Here is a 26,621-nt window from a genome sequence, read left to right on the forward strand (position 1 = left end):
TCAGTTTATTTGAATTATTCATTTTAACATATTTTTAAAATAACAGCTTCATTGAAATATGACTCACATACCATAAAATTAACACATTACAAAGTATACAATTAGTATATTTTTAGTATACGGTACATTCATCACTAATCCAGAAACAAATATGGTTTTAAATATTGTTTTCTAATACTCCTCCAATAAAAAGCATTAGGTGGGCCGGGCACAGTGGCTAATGCCTGTAATCTCAGCATTTTGGGAAGCCAAGGCAGATGGATCACCTGAGGTCAGGAGTTCAAGACCAGCCTGACCAGCATGGAGAAACCCCGTCTCTATTAAAAATACAAAATTGGCCAGGCGCGGTGGCTCACGCCTGTAATCCCAGCACTTTGGGAGGCCGAGGCGGGTGGATCACGAGGTCAAGAGATCAAGACCATCCTGGTCAACATGGTGAAACCCCGTCTCTACTAAAAATACAAAAATTAGCTGGGCATAATGGCGCGTGCCTGTAGTCCCAGCTACTAGGGAGGCGGAGGCAATTGCTTGAACCCAGGCGGCGGAGGTTGCGGTGAGCTGAGATCGCGCCATTGCACTCCAGCCTGGGTAACAAGAGTGAAACTCCGTCTCAAAAACAAACAAACAAACGAAAAATCCAAAGTTAACCAGATGTGGTTACGTATGCCTGTAATCTTAGCTACTCAAGAGGCTGAGGCAGGAGAATCGCTTGAACCTGGGACGCTAAGGTTGCGGTGAGCTGAGGTGACGCTTCTAGCTAGAATCTAATCACACAGCTATATTTAGCCGCAAATGAGAAATACAATACAAATAGTGTTTTTCCGCAAAGCAGAGCTTATGTTGACTTAAGAATATAAAAAGACTTAAGAATATAAAAAGAAATAAGCACCCTGGCTTAAATACTTAAACCTTTGACTTGTACTTCATTGTATCTATAACCTAACAAAGGTTATGCTGAATTGCTGTAAACAATCTCTTGAAGCTGAGAGTTGACCATTTTTATTTATTTATTTATTTTTGAGCCCAAGTCTAACTATGTTGCCAGGCTGTAGTGCAGTGGTGTGATCTCTGCTCACTGCAACCTCTGCTTCCCAGGTTCAAGCGTTCAAGCAATTCTGCCTCAGCCCCCCCCCCCCCCCCGCCCCGAGTAGCTGGGACTACAGGCACACGCCACCACGCCCAACTAATTTTTGTATTTTTAGTAGAGATGGAGTTTCACCATGTTGAGCAGGATGGTATCAATCTCCTGACCTAGTGATCTGCCCACCTCGGTCCCCCAAAGTGCTGGGGTTACAGGTGTGAGCCACCGCACCCAACTGATCATTTATTTTTAAAGGCATGATTGTCCTTCAGTGTTTCATTAAACAGCCCTTTTTTAAAATAAGAAAATCTATTGGCAGTTCCATAGGTTTTGTTTATACAAAATGTTGTGTACACAGAGACTTGTTAAAATAATTCCAGGATTGTCCTTGGGGGCCTTAACAAGAACAATCTTTCTATAATGAATGTAATGAGTGTTAAGAGGGGGGATTTTCCTTTTTCCATCCTCTTCCCTCAGCTTTCTCAGTTTTTGGCTTCAGAAAGAGCAGGTGATGGGCAAAGTAGTATCTTTGAAGGTGTACAAAAAAAATAATAGCCTGTGTGAGCAAACTTCTTACTCATTGACCATCTACCTCCTTTCTGTTGCTGCCACTGGTTTCTAACCAATTTGTCTTTTCCCAGGCTAACTACAGAATATGGTGATACTGTTTTTTCCTTTCATGATTCTAAAACATATACAAAACATTTAAAAGATTTTCTGAGAATTCTGTTATTTCATAATTTTTTTCCTCTTCTACCTTCCCACCCTTACTTTTCCCCCTATAGCTTATAAATGAAAGACTGAATTAATATATTGTATTAGTTTTCCATTGCAGTCATGGTAAGTTACCACAACCTTAGTTGCTTAGCATGGATTTATAATCTTACAGTTCTGTAGGTCAAAAAATCTGACGTGCGTTTCACTGGGCCAAAATCAAGATGTTAACAGGAGGTCTGCATTTCTTTCTGCATGCTCTAGGGAAGGATCTGTTTCCTTGTTCATTTGGGTTATTGACAGAATTCAGTTCCTTGTAGTTATAGGATTCAGAGCCCTGTTACCTTAATGGTTGACAGCTGAGTTTCTGGTGGCTGATTGCATTCCTTGGCTCATGGCCTCTGTCTGTTTTCAAAACCAGCAGCAGTGGATCACATGTCTCTCCTCTGAGTCTCCTGTCTCTTCTTTCATCTCATCTCCCTGACTCCTACTTTAAGCCTCCCTCTTCCACTTTTAAGGACTTATGTGATTAGGTTGACCCTGCCTGGATGATCCAAGATAATTTCATATCTCAAGATTCTTAACTTTTAATAAATATAAATATATATTTAAATATATAAAATATATTTAAAAATATATATATAAAGTTAAGAATCAAATAAAAGATTATTAAATATATTTATATATTAAGAATCATAAGACATATATACAATGATAGATAATATAATCCCTAAAGTATATAGTTAAATATATAATATATATTATTATTATTATTATTTTTTTTTTTTTGAGACGGAGTTCCGCTCTTGTTACCCAGGCTGGAGTGCAATGGCGCGATCTCGGCTCACTGCAACCTCCGCCTCCTGGGCTCAGGCAATTCTCCTGCCTCAGCCTCCTGAGTAGCTGGGATTACAGGCACGCGCCACCATGCCCAGCTAATTTTTTGTATTTTTAGTAGAGACGGGGTTTCACCGTGTTGACCAGGATGGTCTCGATCTCTCGACCTCGTGATCCACCCGCCTCGGCCTCCTAAAGTGCTGAGATTACAGGCTTGAGCCACCGCGCCCGGCCTATATTATTAAACAATAATAAATATATATTTTATGTTATCTATATTGTATATTTTATATATTATATATTTAACTATTTTTATTATAGTTATTAATAGATAATTTAATATATTTAATATTTTAAATAATTTAATATATTTAAATATATTCTTATTCTTAAATATTCAAATATGTATATATTTAATATATATTTATATATTATATAATTTATATACTTAACTATTTTATAGATTATATTATCTATTATAATCTTTACATTTACATTACTATATATTATATATTTTATAGATATTAACTATATACTTTATAGATTATATTATATAATGTTATATATTTATAGATTACATTATCTATTATAATCTTTACATTTATATTACTATATATTTTATATTATATTAACTTAATATATATATTTAATTCTTTTTAAATATATATTTAAAAATTTTTAATATTAATGCGTTTAATTTTTACGTATTTATATATTTAAAAAGAATCAAAATATTAATCATAGAAAAGTTAAGAATCATATATTAAATATATTTATATATTAAAAGTTAATCTTGTATAAGAATTATGTATGATTAAGAATAGATAATATCTATAAAATACATTGTTATATATTATTTAAATATGTACATATCTTCTTAAATATTTAAATACGTTTTCATTCTTATATATTCTTATATATATTTAAATATATATATTTAAAAAGTTAATCTTGAGATGTGAGATTATATCACAGAGATATATTATAATGTATATATAACATATTAATACAAAAATGTAAAAGTGTAAAATAATGTGTTTAGTGGTTTTTACTTTTAGCATGAAAAACGTTTTGTTTATGCCTGTTAAGATGAGAAATATTAAACATTGGATTAAGTAGTTACCTTAATCTTAAATTTATTTCTAGATATGAAAGAAATATGGAATTTCAAAGTCTGAAAATTCCTAAAATTGCTTCCATTTAAGATAAATCCTAGGTGACCAATTCATCCCAGTTTGCTCAGGACTTTCCCTGTTTTAGGACTTGTTCTGTCTTAGGAAATCACATAGCCCGGGCCAACTGAGACATTTGGCATCTCTAGTCAGTTTCCAGGAAGTAAAAATTCTTTGCATATATTTTTTTTTATGTCTTAAAATTTATTTGTTTAATCTTTAATTTTGTGGATACATAGTAGGTGTATGTATTTATGAGGTACATGAGATATTTTGATATAGGCATGCAATGAGTAATAACCACATCAAAATAAATGGGGCACCCATCACCTCAAGCATTTATCCTTTCTTTTTGTTACAAACAATCCAATTATACACTTCTAGCTATCTTTTTAAAAAATTTTATTTCAGTCGTTTTTGGGGAACAGGTGGTGTGTTTGGTTGCATAAGTTCTTTAGTTGTGATTTCTGAGATTTTAGTGCACCCATCAGCTGAGCAGTGTACAGTGTACTCAATGTCAGTTCCAAATTAGAAATTCCGTTTTTGATTTTCTTCACTATACTCTTGTCCCAATTCTGCTTCCAGATTCAGAGGGAGGGAAGTTGGTATTCAAATACATGCTTGGCTACAGTTGATGTCTTCTTTCCTGTTGTCTGGGCTGAACCCTAAATTGGCACAATGATTCATATTCTGATCTGTTTCTATGGCATAGGTGATGTTCAGAGGGTCTAGAGTGTAGCTTCACAGTCTGAAAGATCCCATCAAGTTGTAGCTGCTTGCTTGAGGACACCATACCTACACATTCTGTTACAGAAAGCTCTGCAGCATGGCTTCTTGAAACTGGCAATCAGCTTTTTCTTCCACTTAAACTTTCAAGCTGCCAAGCACAGACCTACCAGCTGCAAATCAGGCCACTCTCTGCCCTGTCTGAACTAGAATTGTTGGACTAGATCTAGACTCAATTGTCACTGCCAACTCTATCACCCCAAACCCCAGTTGGTGTGTTGAGAAGAGATGGTAAGCAAAAACCTTTCCACATATTTTTTCCTCAAATTCTCTACCTACTTCCAGCTCCTTCATTTCCTGAATGGGAACGGTGTGGTGTGTATTCAGGCTCATTTTGGAAGAACTTTCAGTCATTGCACACCTGCTATGACACCCTTTAAACTAATTGTCTTTGCTCTAAGGCCCAGGCGTCCCCAAACTACGGCCTGTGGGCCGCATGCGGTCCCCTGAGGCCACTTATCCAGCCCCCCACCGCACTTCAGGAAGGGGCACCTCCTTCATTGGTGGTCAGTGAGAGGAGCACAGTATGTGGCAGCCCTCCAACGGTCTGAGGGACAGTGAACTGGCCCCGTGTAAAAAGTTTGGGGACACCTGCTCTAAGCAGAATGTAGGGATGGCTAAGGAAATGCAGGCTGGGTGTGGTGGCTCATGCCTATAATCCCAGCAGTTTGGGAAGCCAAAGTGGGTGGACTGCCTGAGCTCAGGAGTTTGAGACCAGCCTGGGCAACATGGTGAAACCCCATTTCTACAAAAAATAAAAAAATCAGTTGGGTGTGGTGGTGGCGGCAGGTGCCTGTGGTCCCAGCTACCCACCCACGGCTCAGGAGGCTGAGGTGGGAAGATTGCTTGAGCCTGGGGGTAGAGGTTGCAAGTGACCTGAGATTGTGCCACTGCACTCCAGCCTACGTGACCCTGTCCCAAAAAGGAAATGCAACAGTAGTTTTTATCTCAAGGTTTATGCCACAAAACACTCTATGTAACCTGCTCTGTTAAGTCTCATCATCTAAGAAAAGGAGTGACTTCTGGACCTTATAATGGACAACTGAAGTGGATTCCCACTTATAGCTAAGACAAGTGTAAATGGCACTTCACTTTTCCTCCCACGTAAGCAAATAGTGAAACAACTGCTTTCAGATATTGGGCAATGCAGAACGGTGATCCCCCAGTAAGTAAAAAAAGTGAGACAAATCTGTAACTGTGGAAGCACGAGAGAGGGAGAAAATACCAAGCAGAGCACTTCAGTTAAGAGTCAAACTGGAGTTTGGGGAGGACAGCTAGAATGTGTGGGGCATAATACAGGAGAGAGCTACTTATGGAGCTCCTTGGGCCTTTAGCAGAGTATGAAAAGATTCTAAGTATGCCTTAATGCTTCTTTCGACCTTTATAGAGAACGCACCTTGACAACTTTTCGCCACTTTTCAACTTCTCTTTTTTTTTTTTTTTTGAGACGGAGTTTCGCTCTTGTTACCCAGGCTGGAGTGCAATGGCGCGATCTCGGCTCACCGCAACCTCCGCCTCCTGGGTTCAGGCAATTCTCCTGCCTCAGCCTCCCGAGTAGCTGGGATTACAGGCACGTGCCACCATGCCCAGCTAATTTTTTGTGTTTTTAGTAGAGACGGCGTTTCACCATGTTGACCAGGATGGTCTCGATCTCTTGACCTCGTGATCCACCCGCCTTGGCCTCCCAAAGTGCTGGGATTACAGGCTTGAGCCACTGCGCCCGGCCAACTTCTCATTTCTAATTAAATTTGTTGGAGGGATGAGTACCATCCAAGTGAACTATTGGTGATTTTATATGTTTTATGGGAGTTTTCACAACATGCAAAGGTAAAGAGAAAGCATAATCCATTGATGGGTTCAATATGGCTGGCTATAGCCTGTACAGCAGAAATGAGGGTGGGAGCGAGGGTAAGATACTAGATTTGTTCGGGAATGTTTACTCTAGCTGTAGTATGGAGATCACACTGAGGCAGGATCAGTTAAGAGGTTGCTATGGCACTGTATGTACAAACTAAGCTTGATTAAAACAGAGACGAGTCTATAAAAGTATATTTAAAGATGTTTTGCCTGGCTGTGGTGGCTGACACCTATGATCCCAGCACTTTGGAAGGCTGAGGCAGGCACATCACAAGGTCAAGAGTTCAGGAACAGCCTAGCTCATATGGTGAAACCCCATCTCTACTAAAAATACAACTTGATGGCGGGCCCCTGTAATCTCAGCTACTTGGGAGACTGAGGCAGGAGAATCACTTGAACCCAGGAGATGCAGGCAGCAATGACCCAAGATTGTACCACTGCACTCCAGCCTGGGCAAGAGCGCGAGACTCTGTCTCAAACAAACAAACAAACAAACAAACAACACACACACACAAAAAAACAAAAAACAAACTTGACTAGAGGTGGTAAACCTACATGGCTTAAGCAATTAAGCAGTGAAACTCCTGTGATAAGATGAAACAAGAGAACACAGTACAGGACATAGGGTAAGCTGAGAAAGGCAGTTCAGTTTGGAAAGCACTGAGATTTTCTTCCGTGAGGTAATTAAAATCAGAGATGCATGTTCAGTATAGTTGTTTACATGGCTTAGAAAGGAAATCTTAGTTTGGAGAGACTTGTGAGTCTTTGATAGGTGCCATCAGCCTAAGAATAGTTGCTGAAAGTGATCTAAAACATGTATGTAGGATAAAGGGACTTTGAAAAAGAAACCAACACAGATAACTTGCCCAAGATCACCCACATGGCGGATAGCAGAATTCACACGAAAACTCAGTCTAATCCAATATCTTTTGCCTTCTCCACTGTATCTTGCACAAATGAGAAATCTGAAAATTCACTGGAAACTGTAAAATGTTATGAACATATAAACATCTCCATTAAAACAAAGTAGCTTAACAAATACCTTTTGCAACATAAGGTAGATAAATGTGTCACCTGCTCCCAAACTCTAGAATGTGTACATCAGTGAAGCTTCACTTACCTTTAATTCGTTAATTAATGGATTATATAATTATGGATCGATTATATTACCTTTGTCATAGCAGAAACTGACTTAGAAAATGCTGACTGTCGGAGGAAGCCAGAAGTGTTCAGCCCTAGGTCCAAAGTTTTTTTCAGAAGCATAGGTTTATGTGGCTTGTGCACTTCCTAGCATTTACTTCAAAAGGTAACAATTCAATTCCAAGGTTATTTATTCTATTACACGTAGTATCACCTAGTAGACTTTTGAAACAGGGTACAACTTCTCTGACATTTAAAATGAACAAATCTAACTGGCATTGTAAAATTATTCTAATACGTAAGGTCAACAAACTACACAGCAAGTATTCGGTGTAGTACTTTATTTTCTATTGTATTAAACGAAAGCCAGGAAAATACCAAGTTATTTTTAAAGGCAAATCTTTACTCCTTAAAGAAAAAATACAAACTGTGGTATTTTTAAGATAGATCGTTATATTTTACATAATATAAACAAAATCACTAATGCATCTCTATGTTTGGTTTTCTTAAACTACAATGAACCACAGAATGGGTGGAAAAATGCATTTACTTTTTGGTGGCAAATAAACACAGGAAAAAACACGTAACACATAGCATGCCTTTTTTTTTTTTCTTCTTACTGTCTACACACAGGAACGGACATAATCAAGCCTTAATAGCCACCACCTCCTCTTCCCGGTCCAAAGTAGCCGGTTCCATAGGCCCCCCTAGGACCTCCTCGCTGGAATCCCCCAGATCCTCTGAAGCCTCCAATAGGCCCTCTGTAGTCTCCTCCAGAGTTGCCTCTATAGCCACCTCGGGAAACTCCTCTAAAGCCTCCACCAACACCGGCACCATATCCTGCCCGAAAGGAGTTGGCGCTGCCACCATAGCCTCCGGTACCATAGCCTCCGGTACCATAGCCTCCACTGCTATAGCCACCGCCATAGCCTCCACCACCGTAACTAGAACCTCCCCTTCTATATCCGCTTCCATTGTCATAGCGGGCCATCTTGGGAGGACGTGGACCATCTCCATACCTAGAAAAAGCACAAAACCATCACTTTAGCAAAGTGTAATTTCTCAACCACGCACCAAATGTCATATTTGAAATTTTAATACATAAAAGGAATTAAGCCAAATGTACAAACAGAAACTGAAATAAAATTGATCTGCTATTCTACATCTTTCTGGTTCAATCTCTAAGGTTTTCAATTTTGGCAGCATGTCATTTCAAGTTTAGGATAGTCCTCTTTTACTCAGCTAAACAATATAATGTTCCAAGAGGGTTCCTGCAGCTGCCAATAAACTGCTTTGGTCTTTATCACCAAACATTTTCCTGCATTAATTCTGAAGTATGATTTTGAAAAATGTCCTTGGTAATTATCTGTTTTCTGTGACAAATCAGGAAAATGAAGGCTAATGAAAAATAGCAGAAATCAAGATGGACCATCAACAACTCCAATTAAACGTATTCCCAATCTGCTTATTACTCCTGTGCAGCTTTTCTTCAAGACCAACACTACCAATTCATCAGTTAAGTGAGAAATATGGCTGTGTGGCCAGGCGCAGTGGTTCATGTCCGTAATCCCAGTACTTTGGAAGACCAAGGTGGGTGATCACCTGAGGCCGGTGATCACCTGAGGCCAGAAGCTCAAGAATAGTCTGGGCAACATGGTGAAACCCTGTCTCTTTAACTAAGAATACAAAAATTAGCCGAGGGTGGTAGTGTGCACCTGTAATCCCCACTACTCAGGGCTGAGGCAGAGGGATTGTTTGAACCTGGGAGGCAGAGGTTGCAGTGAACCAAGATGACGCAACTGCACTCCAGCCTGGACCACAGAGCAAGACTGCCTCTCAATAAAGAAAGATGGCTGGTATCTGTCTTCCTTCTTTCATTGCACTATTCCATTTTAGTCCATCACCAATTCCTATTGATTCTACCACAAATCTGTCTAATCCAGTCACATCTCCCCACTACAATTCTATCTACCACTGTAATTCATGCCACCATCACATTTATACATCCCAAACTCTCTACAGATTATGTATACAAAGGCTCCTTGCTTACCAGCTGTCCTACCAAAATTATAATCTCTTTTTTTTTTTTTTGAGAGAGTGAGTCACTTTCTTGCCCAGGCTGGAGTGCGGCAGCTCGATCTCAGCTCACCGCAACCTCCGCCTTCCAGATTCAAGCAATTCTCCTGCCTCCGCTTCTTAGAGAGTAGCTGGGATTACAGGCGCGCGCCACCACACCTGGCTGATGTTTCTATTTTCAGTAGAGATGGGGTTTCACCGTGTTGATCAGGCTGGTCTCAAACTCCTGACTTCACGATCCACCCACCTAAGCCTCCCAAAGTGCTAGGATTACAGGCATGAGCCACCACACCTGGCCAATAATCTCTCTTCTAAACACCCATGAGTACTTCATTTGCATCTGCCTATGATGCTTACTGAACTATACATTTAATCACTGAGAAGGGCCACAGGATAGCATAGTAAGAGCAGTGTTTCAGGAGCCATGTTATCTGGGTTTGAATTTGGTTTTATCAGTTACTAGCTGTATGATCTTGGGTCTTAACTCATCTGTGCAGTTTCCTTAAAGAGGATGAGGATAACAATCTCCTTATTTCATAGATGTATCAAATCCAATAAATCATTTTTGATCAGGAATCAGAGAACATTTTTGGATAACCTCAAGAATTTTAATACATTAGTATTTTATAGCATTACTAAAACACTTAACCTTTTGGGGTGTGACTGGTATTGTGGCCATGTTCTTAAAAGATATGAAATGTACTGATGTAAAAATGTGATAATGCCTGCTACTTCAGCACAAATCATTAACCAAATGTCCAAAACACTGAAAATTAGTGAACCTAAATAAAGACTATATGGCTATACATCGTATCACTCTTCTGCCTTTTTGGTATGTATTAAGTATTTGTAAATAAAAACTTGTGGGCAAAGAATCATTTAAAAAACCTAAAGCAAATACAAATTTTAAGAATTAAGATAAATTTCTTTTTTTTTTTGAGACGGAGTTTCACTCCTTACCCAGGCTGGAGTGCAATGGCGCGATCTTGGCTCACCGCAACCTCCGCCTCCTGGGTTCAGGCAGTTCTCCTGCCTCAGCCTCCTGAGTAGCTGGGATTACAGGCACGCGCCACCATGCCCAGCTAATTTTTTGTATTTTTAGTAGAGACGGGGTTTCATCATGTTGACCAGGATGGTCTCGATCTCTCGACCTCGTGATCCACCCGCCTCGGCCTCCCAAAGTGCTGGGATTACAGGCTTGAGCCACCGTGCCCGGCCAGATAAATTTCTTAAATATCCATGCTCTAGTTGTTTAAATGATGAAAGCAATTTAACATCTCATAAATATTTATTCTTTAGTGATGCCAAAACCATACTACGGAAGGAGGACTATGTGGGCTGTGTCACTTCCCCGTCATGTCACCCACTCTGGACTATATATGTACTTGTAAGATCCTTTTCTAGCACTACCAACATGCACTCACTGACGCAATGGACCAATTACTAACAAGGGACTGACAAAAATAAATAACACTCTAAGCATGTTAGCCGGAACTAAACTCCCTATATATGGCGTTTGTCTAGAATTTTAACTTAAGTAATAAGACTTCTATCACTACTCTAGGATTCTAAGCCTACATAAAGTCTCTCTCTTCTACTTAGTTCAAAAATAAGTTAATATGGTACTCACCGTGTACTGCCAATCATAAGGTTGATACCAGCAGCTGAGGGTCTAGATATTTGACGGATCATGTTCAGCATACGTTCATTTATGGGGTCCAACTGGCTGATGATAGCAGGTTGTTTGGTTACTTCAACAACCAGGGCCTCCATGGCTGCCCGGAGACCAGTAATGCAGGCAGCAGCTTCATGAGATATCTGTAGTTTAATCCTAAAATGGTGAAAAACTACTGATTAAAAACTACTGATAATGACTCCCAACTTGGGAAAACACAGATATGAACAGTAATAATATAATCAGCACTAGCCTCTTAAAATTCACTGCCAGCTATTAAGCAGGAGTCTTAAGCCATAAAGTCTATCAAGCCAAATAAAATATAATAAAATATACGTAATATATGCAGTATATATAAAAAACAAAGCCTGGCAACATGGATCATTCAGACTTTATTTTTGAGACAGTCTCATACTGTCGCCCAGGCTGGAGGGCAGTGATGTGATCTCCGTTTACTGCTACCTCTACCTCTGAGTTCAAGTGGTTCTCCTGCCTCAGCCTCCCAAGCAGCTGGGATCACACACACCCGGCTAATTTTTTGTATATTTGGTAGAGATGGGGTTTCATTCTGTTGGACAGGCTGGTTCCGAACTCTTGAGCTCGTGATCCACCTCAGCCTCCCGAAGTAATGAGATTATAGGCATGAGCCACTGTACCTGGGGGATATGGGTGTGTGTGTGTGTGTGTGTGTGTGTGTGTGTTTTTCCCCCGGTCAGTCTTTGTTACCCAGGCTGGAGTGCAAGTGCCGTTATCTTGGCTCACTGCAACCTCCTTCTCCCAGGTTAAAAGTGATTCTACCGAGTCAGCCTCTGGAGTAGCTGGAACTATAGGTGTGCACAGCCACACCTGACTATTGTTATATTTTTGGTAGAGCCAGGGTTTCACCATATTGCCCAGGCTGATCCTGAACTTCCTGAGCTCAAGTGATCTGCTGCCTTGGCCTCCCAAAGTGTTGGGATTAGTGGTGTGAGCCACCGCACATGGTCAGATCATTCTTACTTTAAAAGAAATGAATTAAGAGACCCAGAATGCTGGCATTTTCTAGGTGTTCAAGAATATAGTTGAGCCTATTGGCTGTCCGTTAAATTCTGTTCCATTTTTGCCCAGGGCTTACCACTAATTTTGAATCAATATATAAAGTATGTGAAAAGGGTACTGAAGCTTTACTTAGACTGATTCCATAATGTTGGTGTGCATGGTGGTAGACATGGCTCAAATTCCTAATGCATTGGCTTCTACTGCTATCAACTGAAGAACTTAAGTTAGATTAGCAGCTAAATTCCGTACCAGTCATCTACAAGCACGATTTGCCCATCAGACTGGACTTTCTTGGAGGCAAACAGAAGCAACTGCAAGGGAGTGACCAAAGTCATGCCTTTAGCAGAGATCGCTCGAGTTCGAATCTGCAAATGGATAAAAGACAAGAAGAAATGGTTGACATTTCCAACTTCCAAATATCTCCATATACTGTGCTTTGAAAAATCAAAATTCATGTTCCAACTGATTTTAAAGACAATTTCAATTTTCAATGTAAACTTTTTTAGCCCTTTCTTACCTTTTCACCAAACACAAAGAAGGGAGATGGGTACTTCATGTCCTGGCTACTGAAAGGACAATTAACCGATGATTTGTGGATGAGTGCATTACGCCCTTCAGTGGTGAGAATCTTTCTCTTTTCCTTATGATAGCAAACATTGGGGTACACACCAAAGGCCAGGAGGGAGATAACAACATCCAAATTATTATCTGGTCCAGTGTTAGTAAACACTTGTGTCAGTAAACAATCTGTTAAAAGGAACAGAGTGAAAAAAAAATTCAGATAACTGGCTGATCTTCACACTACACCCAAACTATTCAAGAAAATTCAGAGAACTGACTCTTCCTCTCACTGTATTCACGTAACTTGTCTGTGAAACTTTCTCTCTTCTCAGAATCCGAACACCCAGATTAAGTTCAAGGAGAAATGTTGCCACGTCTCCACAGGAAGAAAACTAAAACATCTATTCTCTTACAGACTTACCCATAAATAAGCTTAGCATGATTACTTTTATAAGTCCCCCAATCAATCATCTACTCTCAGAGTAAGAGTCGGACTGACAGCATAGTCAAAGTATTTATCTGCTATTCTTAAATAACTTAGTTGTGGAGAAGATGGAGTGGCAATCTAAGAGGACACTCACTGGAATGAAGGCTGATGTTTTTACTCAGTTTACACTTTGAGTACTTAGCTGCTGACTGGAAAGTATGACAGTCAACTGCTGAAAGCACAGGCATATTTTGTTCTAGACAAATGACTTCGTCTTGTAACCTCCTAATTGGATGAATTTAAACAAGTAATTTATACATTGGTGTCTGTTTCATTATCTATTAAACGCATCTCAAGATTCTAAAGATTCTTGCACATAAAAGCTTTCTCTTTCCTATAATTCTGAGGAAAAAATAAAATTTCAGCTGTCTTATGACAGTAGATAACCACTCACTACTTTTAGTTATTCACAGCATTTAAAAATTTACCATCTTGCTGGGCACGGTGGCTCACACCTATAATCCCAGCACTTTGGGAGGCCAAGGCAGGTGTATCACGAGGTCAACAGATTGAGACTATCCTGGTCAACACAGTGAAACCCCATCTCTATTAAAAATACAAAAATTAGCTGGGCATAGTGGCCCACGCCTGTAGTCCCAGCTACTTGGGAGGCTGAGGCAGGAGAATTGCTTGAACCCAGGAGGCGGAGGTTGTGGTGAGCCGAGATCGCTCCATTGCACTCCAGCCTGGGTAACAAGAGTGACACTCTGTCTCAGAAAGAAAAAAAAAAAAAAACGATTTCAGCTCATTGCAACCTCTGCCTCCAGGGTTGCAGTGATTCTCCTGCCTCAGCCTCCTGAGTAGCTGGGATTACGGGCATGCGCCACCATGCCCGTCTAATTTTGTATTTTTAGTAGAAATGAAGTTTCTCCATGTCGGTCAGGCTGCTCTTGAACTCCTGATCTCAGGTGATCCACCCACTTTGGCCTCCCAAAGTTTTGGGATTTCAGGTGTGAGCAACTGTGCCTGGCCAAGAGTTGTTTTTTTTCTGTATTAGATGTCATAAGGTACACCAAAAGTATAAATTAAAGCCATTTAAAATTTAATGTGGTAGAATTTACTTCAAGTCTAAATGCTAATAAATCACTTCTCAAACCAGTATGTTAATTCAGCAAAGTACTCATTCTGCGAGCTCGACCAGTGTTCATGAGAACTAAGAAAGAGCTGGGAGCATATAAAGATTATAGGGCCTAAAATTTGAAGTTAAAATATACTTTGCTGCCAACTTGCACGTACTGTATAAATGTCACTTTAAATATATCTTAAGAATGGGAGAAGTCTTACCTTCTGGAAACCCAGAATTAATCAAAATCTCTTTGAGCTGAACTTTGGCTTCCCAAGTCATTCTTAATGTAGCCATATTAAGTCTTTTATGCTCACAAAAACGTATCTCTGCTTCTTCTCCACCCATTCTAGCATCATCCCAGGCTTGGAATACTGATAAAAGAGCTACATGATCAGAAAATCTGTTTCCAGCAAAATTTCGATGGATATAGCCCAGCCGTTTTCCTTCATTGATAAAAGGCTCCGGGAAGCAGGTAGCAGCAGCAATGGTACAGATAGCATCTCCCACACTGAAATACACAAAGACAGTTAAATTCAGACTAGATCACCATCTTATTGCCAGCAGCTCAGGTAGTACTGTCGACTGTGGGTTGCAGTATTTATGTCTATGATTCCCTTATTTGCAATGAAACTGGCTTGACGTAAAACTTTACAGCTGCTCTCCTCAGAATCGAAAAAAAAAAAAAGGTGCTCGGATGCTCTAATGGCCACATTACCATAAATTATGACCAAGTATATTTTTCCTTTTATATTCTGTTTTCCATCATACCAAATCTCTTAAACCTTCAACATTGTCTGATAAAATAAAACTCTTCCTGATGCTGCTCTTTCAAGGGACAACTATTAATAAATTAACTTGGGAGGTGCAGCCTCCCCCCACCTTGAGAAGACAGGGTCTCACTCTGGTTGACTATGCTGGTGTGCAGTGGCATGATCCACTGCATCCTCCCAAGTAGCTGAGACTGAAGGTGTACGCCACTAAGCCTGGCTAATTCTTTTGTAGAGACAGAGTTCCACCACGTTGCCCAGGCTGGTATCAAACTCTTGGATTCAAGTGACCCTACCACCCTGGCCCTCCCAAAGTGCTAAGATTACAGGTGTGAGCCACAATGCCTGACCGGCTGCTCTAAGAAACTAGTGCCCCTTCCCCCAAGTTGGGCCCAGATACCCATTTATTGGAACTGAATTATTTTCATATTATACTTCTCTCAGTATCTAGATATGTCATTTCCCTTAAGAACATTTAGGCTTTTTTCCCTTCTGAGCCAATGCTGCTACAAAGGAGAAGATTCTGAAATTACTCTACCACTTAACGAAGAGGAATAAAACAAAGTACTTACTAGAAAATACACCCCATTATCATCATTTTGCCGAAACGAGGCTCAATGGGGAGTTTAGCCAGGATTCGTCCCAAAGGAGTCAACTCATCATTGGCATCTAATGCATCAAGCTCTGTGGGGAGACAGATCTTTGTGAGTACAAACAAATGAACACTAATTTTAGGCATATAAAACATTTCTTTGTAAATTAAGGTTAGTTCACTTTAGAGTTCCTCTTTGTCAAACCAATTGCTAGTACCATGTCTATAGTCAACAATTCTCTTTACTCAAAAATAAATAAATAAATAATAAAAAAATAAATCAAAATCTGGAGCACACAACATTAAGGTACTAGAACTATATCCTGCAGGTTATAAAAACAAATACAATTCATGTGAAGTCTATTAATAACTAAAATAGCAACATAAGTTTCTATATGCCATAAGAAGTCTGACACCCAAGTGTTAACGTTTAAAAACAAAATTAGGAGAAAATTCTGAAGTCACATAGCAGATAAATGCTAGATTTAAAATTCAAATTCAGATCTAGCTCCAATGCCCTCAACTTTCAGCACACTATACTATACTGCTTCTCTAACAAGTTTAGCAAGAAAACACAAATGTTCTAGGCTGGACATGGTGGCTCATGCCTGTAATTCCAGCACTTTGGGAGGCTGAGGTGGGTGGATCCCTTGAGGTCAGGAGTTTCAGATCAGCCTGGCCAATGTGGTGAAAACACCTTCTCCACTATAAATACAAAAATGAGCCAGGTTTGGTGCTGTGTGCCTGTTGTCTCAGCTACTCAGGAGGCTGAGGCAGAATGGCTCGAACCTAGGAGGCGAAGACTGCAGTGAGCCGAATCGCACCATTGCACTCTGGCCTGGGTGACAAGAGCGAGATTCCGTCTTAAAAAAAAAAAAAGAGAGAGAAAGGCCGGGCATGGTGGCTCACACCTGTAATCTCAGCGTTTTGGGAGACCAAGGCAGGAAGATCACCTGAGGTCAGGAGTTTGAGACTAGCCTGGCCAACATGATGACACCCCATCCCTACTAAAAATACAAAAAATTAGCTGGACGTGGTGGCATATGCCTGTGATCCCAGCTACTTAGGAGGCTAAACACTTGAACCTGGGAGGTGGAGGTTGCAGTGAGCTGAGATTGTGCCACAGCACTCCAGCCTGGGTGACAGAGACTCCATCTCAATTTAAAAAAAAAAGGTGAGTAAGTCATGTTCTGATCTTTAGTACATAGTTAAGAGATGGTATCATGCCTTAAAAAAACTTTTTTTTTTTTTTTAAGTAAGACTCACATTGTCCCTTTCCCCCCTGCCTCATTGCTTATTAGAATAGTGACTACACTAAGAACCTAAGGTAAGACTGGAAGCTTTATTATTATTATCATAGCCCTGCTGACTATACTACATATTAATCCTGAATCATTTCTTAAGTGTTACCTGCCAGGATAAGACAGACAGTATAATTAATATTTGCATTAAGTAGATTTGTATTTCTAAGTACCTCTAAGAGTATGTTCTGCTTCGATCACAGCATCCAAAGGGGGAGGTTCAATTGCTTTGGCCAGAAACTGGCCAATTCCTCCTAGACGCAGAAGTTTTATGCTAAGAGCAATTTCATGTAATGGTGTTCGGAACATCTCTGGCGTCATGTGGGTTTCCAGTCTAAGAGAAAATAAGCATATAATAACCATCCTCCTTGTGTATACACAGATGTTAGTTTAATAAACTCTTTGCAGCAAGGTCACCAGGGATATAGAGCTGCCCTTTCCTCATTCTTTTATTTTACAATTACCACTGAACCTTTTATCATTCACTAACACACTGTTGACAAAATTTAACCTGGCTGCATAATGGTTTCCGACTTGTGATCATAGACAGATGGCCTTTTCAGCAGAAAAATGAAAAAATTATACAAAATCTCTAATGTTATCAGCCCTACCCATGGTCTCCACAGGCCTTGCTTGTTGACAAACATGGGTTAAAAAACGACAGCAAGACTTTTCGCAGCATAATTCATACTAACGTTTCTCTACAACCTCCCCATCTTACTAGTTCAATTTTAGTGCCGCTAGAAAGGCTCTTATGATCTATCTAAATCTAAAACTTTCTAAGTGCTGACATGACACTTAAAAGAAATGCTGATTAAAGCATTTTGGATTTCCTATTTTGACATTTGGAATGCCCAACTGGTAAATTCAATGCAAATATTAAAAAAAAAAAAAAGTATCAAAAATCTTAAAACCACTTCTGGTCCCAAGCATTTCAGAAAACAGATACGACCTGTGTAAATTAACAATAGGAAATATTTATTGGGAGATCGTGATGTCCCAATGTTCAAAGTATTCTACACTACTAACTCACTTAATTCTTTGATACCAATCATATGAGTTAGGCATTCTTTACCATATTCCTTTTACATCTGAGGTAATAAGAGAGTCTAAGTAACCTAGTATTTTATAGAATGAGGGAAACGCAGGCCTAAGGAGTAACTACTTAGTGTTATGCAATGTATCAGGCACAAATAATATTAAAAACAAGGTCTATTTCTAATTCAGGCTTATTCTCTATAAATGACTGAAGATTTTTAAGAAACATCTATACCTGATCCCAACATGATTGGAAAGATATACATCAATCAGCTTAAACTAGCAGGTTTCCCTAAGAGAACAGAACATAAATTCCTTACTAAATGCCAAGAATTGGTTTTACCTCTCAAAACGAGCTCGGCTGCAGAGATGAAAGCAGAATCCAGGCCGTACTCGGCCAGCTCGCCCTTTCCGCTGCTCAAGGTTTGTTTTTGATGCCCATACTGTAGCATAGTTAGTCATGTTGTTGTGAGCAGTGAAGAGTTTCACTTTCTGCCTACATGGGAAAAAGTGGTTAACTCTAAGACTCATATGTATTACCAATAACTATTATATATCCACTAAATAGTGAATGCTTTCCACTACATAGTGAAAGCCATACATACTTGTGGTATCTATTCATGAATGGCACAAGTAAGAATCAGCAATTTGCACACTTCTAGTTATCAACCTACTGAAAGACAATGTAACATCCACATGCCACTTACCAGCTGAACTGCCTTGGCTCAACTTTCCATGCCTCATCTGATAATGAGCATACTATTACCTACCTTATAGAATTTGTATTTGTAAACATTAACAAGTGCAAAGCATTTCAATATGGCACATATCAAAAGAGATAATTATTCAGGCCATCTCTACTTCAAAGTTAAGTGTGACTTTTAGGATATCTGTATTTAGTGATGCCTCTGTGGTCCTTTTGAACCCCCAAGCAGCCTTGGATTCCTTCAGTATTACATCAAGAGACTGCTGTCACTAAACTACTGAGATTGGCACAGAATGCTATTCATCATTTCCTAAAATGGATGTTGGCAGCAAATTGTTTTAATTGTCAGGACAGGCTAACGATTTATATAGAGAAGACATGGGGCACAAGTTGGCCAAATATAACTAAGTTTCAACTTTTTTGTCCAAAGTATCAATTACCACGTAATTCCTTTATCTATACATAATGTCTCCTGGTATATTATCCAGGCTCATCTCATACCAAAATGAGAACTTTAATCCTTAAAGGAGTGTCCTTCAAGGTGGGATATTTGTCATGTGCTGAACACTGGTCATTATTCACCAAACACATGCTACAGTACAGCAGTGATCAATGGAAACACCCAATAGGAAATGAGCGAAACACCAGCAGACAGACAAGAGCAATGAGATGCAATCAGTTTCCAGCTTTGTTGCTTTCTACCATAACTGATTTGCAGTAATCAACAGAAATACTCAATTATCAATTATCTATAACCCTACATACAGGCATAGTAATTCTGGAGATACAAGAACACAGGAGTTTACATAAGGTGTTTTCGATTCTGTTAACAGGTAAGACATTTCCAGTTGATAACACTGGAACAGGCAAATAGATTTCTTGGTAACTTACTTGCAGGAGTCAATGACATAGACAACATCATTTATGGTAATGCTTGTTTCAGCAATATTTGTGGACAAAATAACCTGTAAAAAAAGAGAAATTACACTCCAGGAAATATTCTTACGTATTGACAGGACTGATTTGCTTATGTATGTATGTATGTAACAAATGACAAGTAAATTACAGAAGCCCTAAAAATAATCACTTGCGCACTGACTGATAAATGAACAATCTACTAAGCTCAACAAGTGAAGACTTCTTTATTATTCCTCAATTTAGATGGCTTACAATTTTTTGGGTAGCTTTTTTAAGGCCTGTAATATTTGTTTAATATCTACATCACTTCCAATCCCTCCACTGTAAAGTTTAATATTTACCTTGGTTACTCCAACTGGTACTGGATCAAACACTTTGCGCTGTTCCTCTCGAGGAATCTGAGAATGCAGTGGTAAAATCTGATACCGATGGCTTCCTGTAACAACAATACAGAACAGTTAGGGACTAAAAATAGGAGCTGGTTTAAAACATCTGTCTATTATACGAATTCTCATTCAAAAGTAGAGACAATACAAAATTTTCTGTTCCTTTTTCACATACTGGCTAAGGCACTAGAAAAACATTCATTTTCAGTCTAAAATATGTGAGAATTCAAAGACTCATACCAAAATGTGGATTCATTTCCAAATGCTTCTGCATAGTATAAATCAAATTCCAGCCAGGCAAAAACACCAACACAGCTCCAGGAACATTAAGGGTTTCAATGTACTTAAGTAGAGATTCAATTAGTTCAAAAGGAGTTTCCTTTTCATTCAATTGAGACATGCTCAACCTTGTTTCTGGACCATATTCATCACCACAGATCAAGTTGCAATTTGCCTGTAAAAAATAGAAAAACATATTTTGGATTCTCTCAGTTACTACAGTTCATGAGGTAAGTCTTCTAGATTTGTTCTTAATATTTAAATGACTCATGTCATTTTAGTTGATTAGTCACACACTATAGTATACAGAAAAAATTTAATTTCCAAAAAATGTAGCACTTGACTAAAGCTCATGCACGAACTTTTAAATTTGACTCTGAAACCTCTCATGAAGCCTTCTACTGACTATATTTCTCTTCCTGAAGTAATGTGGCAGTTTCCAGAAAGTTTACATTAGAATCAATGATCAAGTTGAGAAACAGTTGTTATAACTGGTCTTTATCCTGCTAAATTTTCTAATTCACTGTTTATTTACATCTTCAGATCTTTTGATTAAAAAGATACAATCTTAGGTTTTCTAGCAAATTCTGCATTGCTATCAGTCTGTATTTCCAGATAAACAATCCTTTTTTATACTATCATGTGTCCAACTCTCAAGCACTAGAAGTCAGTCTTTTCTTACCTATTTCTCCTAGGAAATCCCTCATTGCTATCTCATTTATACTGTCTACCTGATAATGTCATCTCCAAAGTCTCTTACAGTTAAAGCTATAGCTGCTGTTTCTTTTTTAGGGACGAAGTCTTACTCTGCAGCCCAGGCTGCAGCGCAGTGGCGTAGTCTCAGCTCACTACAACCTCCAACTCCTGGATTCAAGCAATTCTCCTGCCTCGGCCTCCCGAGTAGCTGGGATTACAGTAAACTAAACATCGTCCAACTAATTTCTGTATATATTTAGTAGAGATGGAGTTTCACCATCTTGGCCAGGCTGGTCTTGAACTCCTGATCACATGATCCACCTACCTTGGTCTCCCAAAGTGTTGGGATTACAGGTGGAAGCCATGCCTGGCTTAGCTGCTGTTTCTTAAACTTTATTGTACGTAAGGATCACCTGGGGATTTTGTTAAAATGTAGATTCTGATTCAGCAGATCTAGGGTGGGGCACAGGATTCTGCCTTTCTACCAGTTTCCCAGGTGCTAGTGCCTACTGAAAACACTTTGTAGCAAAACCTTACACAACTGCTTTGTCTGTAACCATACCTGGCCTTTAAACATCTTACTCTTTCCTTGTTTTCTTTTGACCTTCATATGCCAGAAACAATTTAACTCATGACAGGAAACAGCCTGTCACTGAACCTGGAATTTTTTGCAGTGACATACATCCGTTAATCCAATTGCAGACATTATAGTCAGTTGGTAAAAAAGCTTTCTGTAATGCTATTTATATACATTGCATGTTATATTAACTTTTTTCTCTGCATTGACAATTTGCCCACAGTGGAAATTCTTCATGAAATTCACTTACATCATCATCCTCACCACCATCTTCATCCTTATCCTTCTTCTTCTTGTCTTTTGGTGGAGGAACAAAGTGGGTCATCTGAATGCAGTCTTCCAGGAAATATTCTGCCAGGGACAATCCAGTCGGGTAAGTATTATCAACTTTCACAACAGATTCAAGTTCATTTGCTAATTCACAGTTCAAAACAATACCCCTCCAGTCTGATTCTTCACAAATGTAAAAAAAATCCTAGTAGCAACAGCCTTATTTTCCTAATCAGACTCAGTGTTTCCCTTTCTCAGACCTTGCAGAAGGGTGAGGTATCGTTTATACATGTTTCCACAGAGCCAGTTGGGGTATCCTCTGTGTGTATTATTTACAGAATGCCCACTGTGCACAAGAACTATACTATGTATAACATAGTGTGGGAGTTATATATGGAAAAAATAACTTCAATACAACAATACACCACAGTTCATCCTTCCTCTATCAGTATGCACACACAAAGTGGTTTCTTTCCAGTGAATCTGAAGAAGGATCTCAATGCAAGGACTGTAAGATCTACTGAGCAATTATGCCTGAGATTCTCAGATGGTTCTAGAATGTCTTTATAATCGAAACATCCTCTATATCCAGACTCCTAGAGTGCCATTCTCATCATATCGTATTAAGGCTATATCCTCTCAGTGACTTACTCCTCATGAAGTTAGAACTTGATCTCCTGTGGTAGTGCCTGCCAAGTTTCTTCATTATAAAGTTACTCCTTTCCCCCACTTCCCATGCCGTACTCTTAAGAAGTTACTACATACAGCCGACTAAGGGGTTAGGAAGTTCAGGCTCACTTGTTTGAAAAATGGGGCGAACATTTACATAAATTATTTGAAATTCTTTTCTAAGAGAGGCTTGTGACTATTCTTTTTATTAAACCACGTATTTATATATCGGTATAGAGACAAAACATTTTACATTTTGGTAATCCAATACCATGTTAATTTTTTCCTCAAACTATTCCAGCTTTGACAATTGGGAGCTCTTTCAGGCTAGCTCCTGTGTCCCTCTACCCCATTATCATGGGCTTCTTTAAGCACTCCCTTACTTTAAAACACACTGATGTTCAGGGTCATTTGTGTGTGTTTGGTTTCATCCTAGAAGCAGCCCCTTCTCCAGGAATAACTGGTTCCTTTAATTAAAGAATTGCATTAAAAACAAAATCTGGATGTGGGGCATATCCCTTTCTACTGGGTGTCACTGCTTCTACTCCTGTTCAGCACAGCTAGAAAAAAATGTTTAACTATGCTAACACATGTACCCACACCTATCTATAATTACTTCTATACCTATCCATTTGTATCTCCCTTTAGCTAACCACAAGTTTACACCAATCTTTGATTCTAATCCACTACCATATGGTTTGTTCCAGCAATCCCACTTATCCTTAACTTCTCTTTCTAGTACTAAGAAACTGAGCTCCCACCACTTGCATCCATTTACTTGTTATGTCAATCCCAGTACACACGTACAGCAGTTTTATAATTAACCTGTACCCCTGTGAAATACACCTGGCTTAGCATGTTGGCATAGCTATAAGATTGTTTCATATCTATCTATACTGTTTATCTCTTAATTTTCATGCCCTCAATTAGAATGTGGCCATAATTCTTTTTTTCGGTTTTTACTCCCCAAACAAAGCTACCAGATGACTGTCCTAGAAAACTGTGAGAACAACTCCTAAAGATAGTAAAGAAGGCTGAATGCAGTGGCTCTCGCCTGTAATCCCAGAACTTTTGGGAGGCCGAGGCAGGCTGACCGCTTGAGTTCAGGAGTTTGAGACCAGCTTGGGCGACAGGGTGAGACATTGTCTCTGCAAAAGATACAAAAATTAGCCAGGTTTGGTGGTGTGCACCTGTGATCCCAGCTACTTAGGAAGCTGAGATGGGAGGACTAGTTGAGCCTGGGAGGCAGAGATTGCAGTCAGCCAAGATTGCACCACTTCACTCTAGCCTGGGTGACATAGAGTAAGACCCTGTCTCAGGAAAACAAAAAGATACTGATAGACTTCCCTAAATCTTAATTCAAAATCTAGTTGCTCAGGCTCTAAAAAAAGATTCTGAATTTGATCCTGGCTATTTAAACTTTTAATACTTTTTCCTATAATTACCTATATACCACAGTGATTTCCCTTTGACCATACATTATAATCTTTATAAGTTTGGCTGTTAAGTAACGGTCTTTTCGGAAACTTACTGGATACGCACACTACTCAAATAGCAAATGAAACCTGGTCTCACGTCTCAGACTGTATAAAATCACAGACAAGAAATTCCTCAAAAATGCTGATACATTTGACACTGTAATTTGGTCTATATTTTAAATATCCTTTAATTTTAACTCCAATCTCCACGATTAAGAAAACCCAAACTCTACTGCACAGAAGATGTTCCTATCCCACCCCAACAGTATTACCTTGAACTGGGTAAGTCCTCCCATAAACTTCTATGATGGGGCAATTGAAGAAATATTCACAGAACATGCTGGTATCAATAGTAGCAGACATAAGAACAATGCGAACCTCAGGATAAGCCTGAACCACATCACGCAGTACTACCAAAAGGAAGTCAGTCTATTAAAACACAAACAAAAAAATTTTTCAATTACATTAAGTTTATACAACAAGTTATGCCTGAAACCAGTTATACAGCCTCAAGACATCAGTTTAATTCAGTTTCTTACATGGCTTACAGAAGTGCAAGAAAAAGGACCACAGTGGTATACAATTTTTTTTTTCTTTGAGGCGGAGTTTCGCTCGTTACCCAGGCTGGAGTGCAATGGCGCGATCTCGGCTCACCGCAACCTCCGCCTCCTGGGTTCAGGCAATTCTCCTGCCTCAGCCTCCCGAGTAGCTGGGATTACAGGCATGCGCCACCATGCCCAGCTAATTTTTTGTATTTTTAGTAGAGACGGGGTTTCACCATGTTGACCAGGATGGTCTCGATCTCTTGACCTTCTGATCCACCGTGCCTGGCCACAATAATAATTTTTAAGAACACTTGTAGCCTAATAGTTGTGGAGATTAGAAATGAGTGCTATTTAGGTAGGGGGAAAGGAGGAAGGAAAAAAAAAATCACTAATGAGAGCAAAGATTTCATCTCAAAATGTTCAATGAAATTTAAATTTGCAGAAGCATAACTTCAGCAAAAATAGAAAACCCCTAAGTTAAAATTCAGCTATCCGACCATCTGTAAAGCTCATTTCTGAAACAGTGAAAAAGTCGTATTTGGTTCAAACAAAAGAATGAAATGTAAATCATTTATCAACCTAACAACATGAAAGCTAAAACTGATAAAACTTTTTTCTGGCTATATGGTTCTCTCTACCCCTTTCTATCTCTACCAACTACCACCATCCTGATTCTTATGTTTATTATTCCTGTACAGTCTCATCTATATGAATATCCAAAAACACACAAATATGTATATGTATTTTAGAGACAGGGGTCTCTGTGGCTATTCCTAAATGTGATCATAGCACAAAGCAGCCTCAAACTCCTGGGCTCAAGTGATTCACCTCAGCCTCCTGAGTAGCTGGGACTATAGGCGCAGGCCATTGCACCAACTATATGTTTATTTTTTTATCTTTTAGAACAGTCTCACTCTGCGACCCAGGCTGGAGTGCAGTCGTGTAATCTTGGCTTACTGCAACCTCCATCTCCAGAGTTCAAGCGATTCTCATGCCTCAGGCTCCTTAGGAGCTGGCATAATGGACACTCGCCACCGTGGCCTGCTAGTTTTGTTATCTTTATTAGAGATGGGGTTTCACCATGTTGGCCAAGCTGGTCTCAAACTCCTGGCCTCAAGTGATCCACCCACCTCAGCTGACTATATTTTTAAATTTTACTTACTTTATGGAAATGCGTATTTTATGTTTTCTTGGTATTTCCATTTTTACATACAACAGCACTGCTAAGATTCATCCACATATTACTATACTTATCCTTTCTGATGACTATTTACTGTCCCAGTATCAGTTAATTCACTTTCTCTTGCACATATCTGGCTTGTTTTCAGAATTTACTAATGTGAACATTCTTGTTTAAGTCTAAACAGGAGTGCTAAACATATCCACGTTTCTGTAGGTTAAGTATGGGTATGGAATTGCCAAACTACAGGGTATGCAATTGCTGAACTTCAGGAGATACTGCCAAATGACTTTCCTAAGTAATTCCATTATTTATGTATCTCCATGAGCCGTGGAGAGATCCTGCTGATCTGCATACTCTCTAACACTTTAGAGTGTCTTTTTTTTTTTTTTTTGAGACTGAGTTTCACTCTGTCACCCAGGCTAGAGTGCAGTGGTGCAATACTGGTTCACTGCAACCTTTGCCTGCTGGGTTTAAGCAATACTCCTGCCTCAGCCTCCCAAGTAGCTAGGACTACAGGCATGCGCCACCAAGCCCGGCTGTGTATATATATATATTTTTTTAAGTAGAGACGGAGTTTCACCATGCTGGTCTTGAACTCCTGACCTCATGATCTGCCTGCCTCAACCTCCCAAAGTGCTGGTATTATAGGCGTAAGCCACCATGCCCAGCCAAGTGCTACTTTTTTTTTTTTATTAAATAAATAGATATAAAGCAGTCTCTTGTTGT

At 39.3% G+C, this 26,621-nt stretch overlaps 1 protein-coding gene across 2 annotated transcripts in view; it reads right to left on the reverse strand.

Moving 5' to 3' along the window:
* Positions 1–7,911: 7,911 nt before the first annotated feature.
* Positions 7,912–26,621, reverse strand: part of DHX9 (DExH-box helicase 9) — a 45,612-nt gene continuing 26,902 nt past the window's right edge. For both annotated transcript variants that reach the window (XM_039480633.2, XM_074389916.1), the window contains 13 exons: positions 24,440–24,596; positions 22,001–22,101; positions 20,439–20,652; positions 20,154–20,248; positions 19,786–19,859; positions 18,532–18,684; positions 17,324–17,484; positions 15,830–15,941; positions 14,709–14,998; positions 12,894–13,123; positions 12,626–12,741; positions 11,294–11,494; positions 7,912–8,606 (listed from right to left, as the gene is read on the reverse strand). In XM_039480633.2, the coding sequence (XP_039336567.1) occupies positions 8,240–8,606; positions 11,294–11,494; positions 12,626–12,741; positions 12,894–13,123; positions 14,709–14,998; positions 15,830–15,941; positions 17,324–17,484; positions 18,532–18,684; positions 19,786–19,859; positions 20,154–20,248; positions 20,439–20,652; positions 22,001–22,101; positions 24,440–24,596 (2,271 nt within the window). In that variant the 3' untranslated portion in view covers positions 7,912–8,239. The remainder of the gene's footprint in view (positions 8,607–11,293; positions 11,495–12,625; positions 12,742–12,893; positions 13,124–14,708; positions 14,999–15,829; positions 15,942–17,323; positions 17,485–18,531; positions 18,685–19,785; positions 19,860–20,153; positions 20,249–20,438; positions 20,653–22,000; positions 22,102–24,439; positions 24,597–26,621) is intronic.

Source organism: Saimiri boliviensis, chromosome 19 (genome assembly GCF_048565385.1).
Source record: "Saimiri boliviensis isolate mSaiBol1 chromosome 19, mSaiBol1.pri, whole genome shotgun sequence".
NCBI classification, from domain to species: Eukaryota; Metazoa; Chordata; class Mammalia; order Primates; family Cebidae; genus Saimiri; species Saimiri boliviensis.